Source organism: Emys orbicularis, chromosome 20 (assembly GCF_028017835.1).
Source record: "Emys orbicularis isolate rEmyOrb1 chromosome 20, rEmyOrb1.hap1, whole genome shotgun sequence".
Classification (NCBI taxonomy): Eukaryota; Metazoa; Chordata; order Testudines; family Emydidae; genus Emys; species Emys orbicularis.
Genome location: NC_088702.1, coordinates 21,634,844 through 21,637,048, shown reverse-complemented (window position 1 = coordinate 21,637,048; position 2,205 = coordinate 21,634,844). Strand labels below are relative to the sequence as shown.

Sequence of the window (2,205 nt, the reverse complement as noted above, 5' to 3'; positions counted from 1 at the left end):
CCAGGGGCTCTGGCCAATTTGGGGCCCCAACAAAAGCGCTGGAACTCCGGCCTCATCCCCTAGTCCTCCTCATCCTCCACCTGGGTCCCTGCTTCCCTTTCTCCTTTGGGAATTCTAAACAGTTTATTTAAACTCTAGATTATTTTATTTATTTATTGCACATTGTGACCAGTCGCTCCTTTCCTGCCAGCCCCATGAGTCTGTTTACATGGATACAAGAACATCTCTTTTTGCTGGTCTCTTGCACATAACCATTTCCTTGCTACTCCAGTGACCCCGGGCACTGGTGCAGCTCGGTGCCTCTTCTTTCCTTCCTGTGGCACACAATAATTTGGTCTCCTGAGGGCGGCAATGCTTTGGGTCTCACTTTAGTTGTTAGGTTTAGTGTGTGGGTGCTGGGGGCTGTGTGTGCCTGTGACATACAGCAGATCAAACAAGGTAATCTGTGGGGTCTCTTCTGGCCTTCAATTCAATGTCTCTATGACGCTGACTCTACTGACTGTGGGTTAGTAAATAGTCCATGGGGAGTGGGAACCCCCTAGCCCTGACGGGAATTTGTGTTTCGCTTCCCAGGATAGTGGAAGATTCAAAAACTCACTGGACTGGTTTGTTTTCAAAATGGAGCAGTAAATTGCCCGGTCTGTCGGAGGAGGAAACTGAAGAATTCCAGACTGCTGTGAAAGCTGGGAACCTCTCGAGAGCCTTTTCTGTGGTGAAGAAGTCTGATGAGTTGTTAACAAATATCAAGATCAACATCGCCATCACAGGGAACACGGGCTCTGGGAAGTCCTCCTTCATCAATGCCATAAGAAGCTTGAATGATGATGACAGTGGTGCAGCTGAGACTGGGCTGACAGAAAAGAAAAAGACTCCTTATTCCCATCCCAAGCACCCAAATGTGATTCTGTGGGACCTACCTGGGATCGGAACAACGAATTGCCCAACAGAAACATACCTGAGGGACATGAACTTTGATCAGTATGATTTCTTCATCATTGTCGCAGCCGGGCGCTTCACAGAAGCTGACACCAACCTTGCCAAAGAAATCAGCAGGATGGGGAAGAAGTTTTACTTTGTTCGCTCCAAGGTGGATGTGGACTTGGCTAATGAACAAAGGAAAAGAGATTTCAAAGAGGAGAAAACTCTAGAGGCAATCAAAAGTGACTGCATGGAGCAGCTACAAAGAGCAGGGATCATCTCCCCACAGGTTTTCCTGGTGTCGAGATGGGACTTTGACAAGTACGATTTTCCCCGACTGCAGGAGGTTTTGGCGAATGAACTCGACGCTCACAGGAGACATGTTCTCATCTGTGCCCTGCCCAACACCTCTGAAGAAATCTTGAAACAGAAACAGAAAGTCCTGCAGGAACAAATCTGGAAACAAGCCTTGAAGTCGTGCGCTCTCGCTGCTGTTCCTCTCCCATTTCTCTCGGTTAAGTGCGATGTCAACATCTTGGTGGAGAACATGAGGCAGTACTGCCAGTGCTTTGGCCTGGATGAAGACTCACTCAAATCACTCGCTAAGCAAGTTGGGAAGTCTGTTGCTGAGCTGAAGTCTGTGATAAAGTCTGCGCTGGCCAAAGATATAACAAGAGATGAGGCTTTGAAGCAACTTAGTGAGGCCACTGGGGATATGATGAAAACTAAATATTTTATCAGTGTGGTACCACTGATTGGCACTGGGATAGCGGCAAAGAGATCTTACAGTGTCACCTATGAAATGCTACGTAGGTTTTTGGGAGAAGTTGCAGAAGATGCTCAACGAGTCCTGAAAAAGGCTTTGGAGGGAGCAGGGAATAACCAATAACAGTGTCACAAGGCAGAGCTTCTCCCCAGCTTCCCAGGATAAACTGCCACAACCCCGGTCTCATTGGTACAATCTTATTGTCCCAAACTTAAACAAACCAAGAGACAAAAACCATTCTCAGCTCACCCCTGCAGTGCCAATTTTATGGCCTCTCCTTCCAGGGGTCTCGGGCAGTTCTGCTGCTCCTGTTTCCTCCAGCTTCCTGCCTGTCTCTCAGCCAGTCCCCCCTCAGCGGTTCCCTCTAGGGTCTGTCCACACTGCGCACTAAGCCTAGGCTCTGACTCAGGTTTGAGCCTTAGCCCCACTTCCTTCCACAGCCCAATCAGCCTGACTCGGGTCAGTGAGCACTCAGGAGCACATCCTAGGATGCTGCTAGGGGGTGGGTCAGAGTCCCAATA

The 2,205-nt window shown here is 48.8% G+C and overlaps 1 protein-coding gene across 1 annotated transcript; it reads left to right on the top strand.

Annotated features, from left to right (window-relative positions):
- The first annotated feature begins 520 nt into the window (after positions 1-520).
- On the top strand, positions 521-1,807 carry LOC135892576 (interferon-inducible GTPase 5-like). Its single transcript, XM_065420373.1, has one exon. The coding sequence runs from the start codon at positions 521-523 to the stop codon at positions 1,805-1,807; it is 1,287 nt and encodes a 428-aa protein (XP_065276445.1).
- Positions 1,808-2,205: the final 398 nt, after the last annotated feature.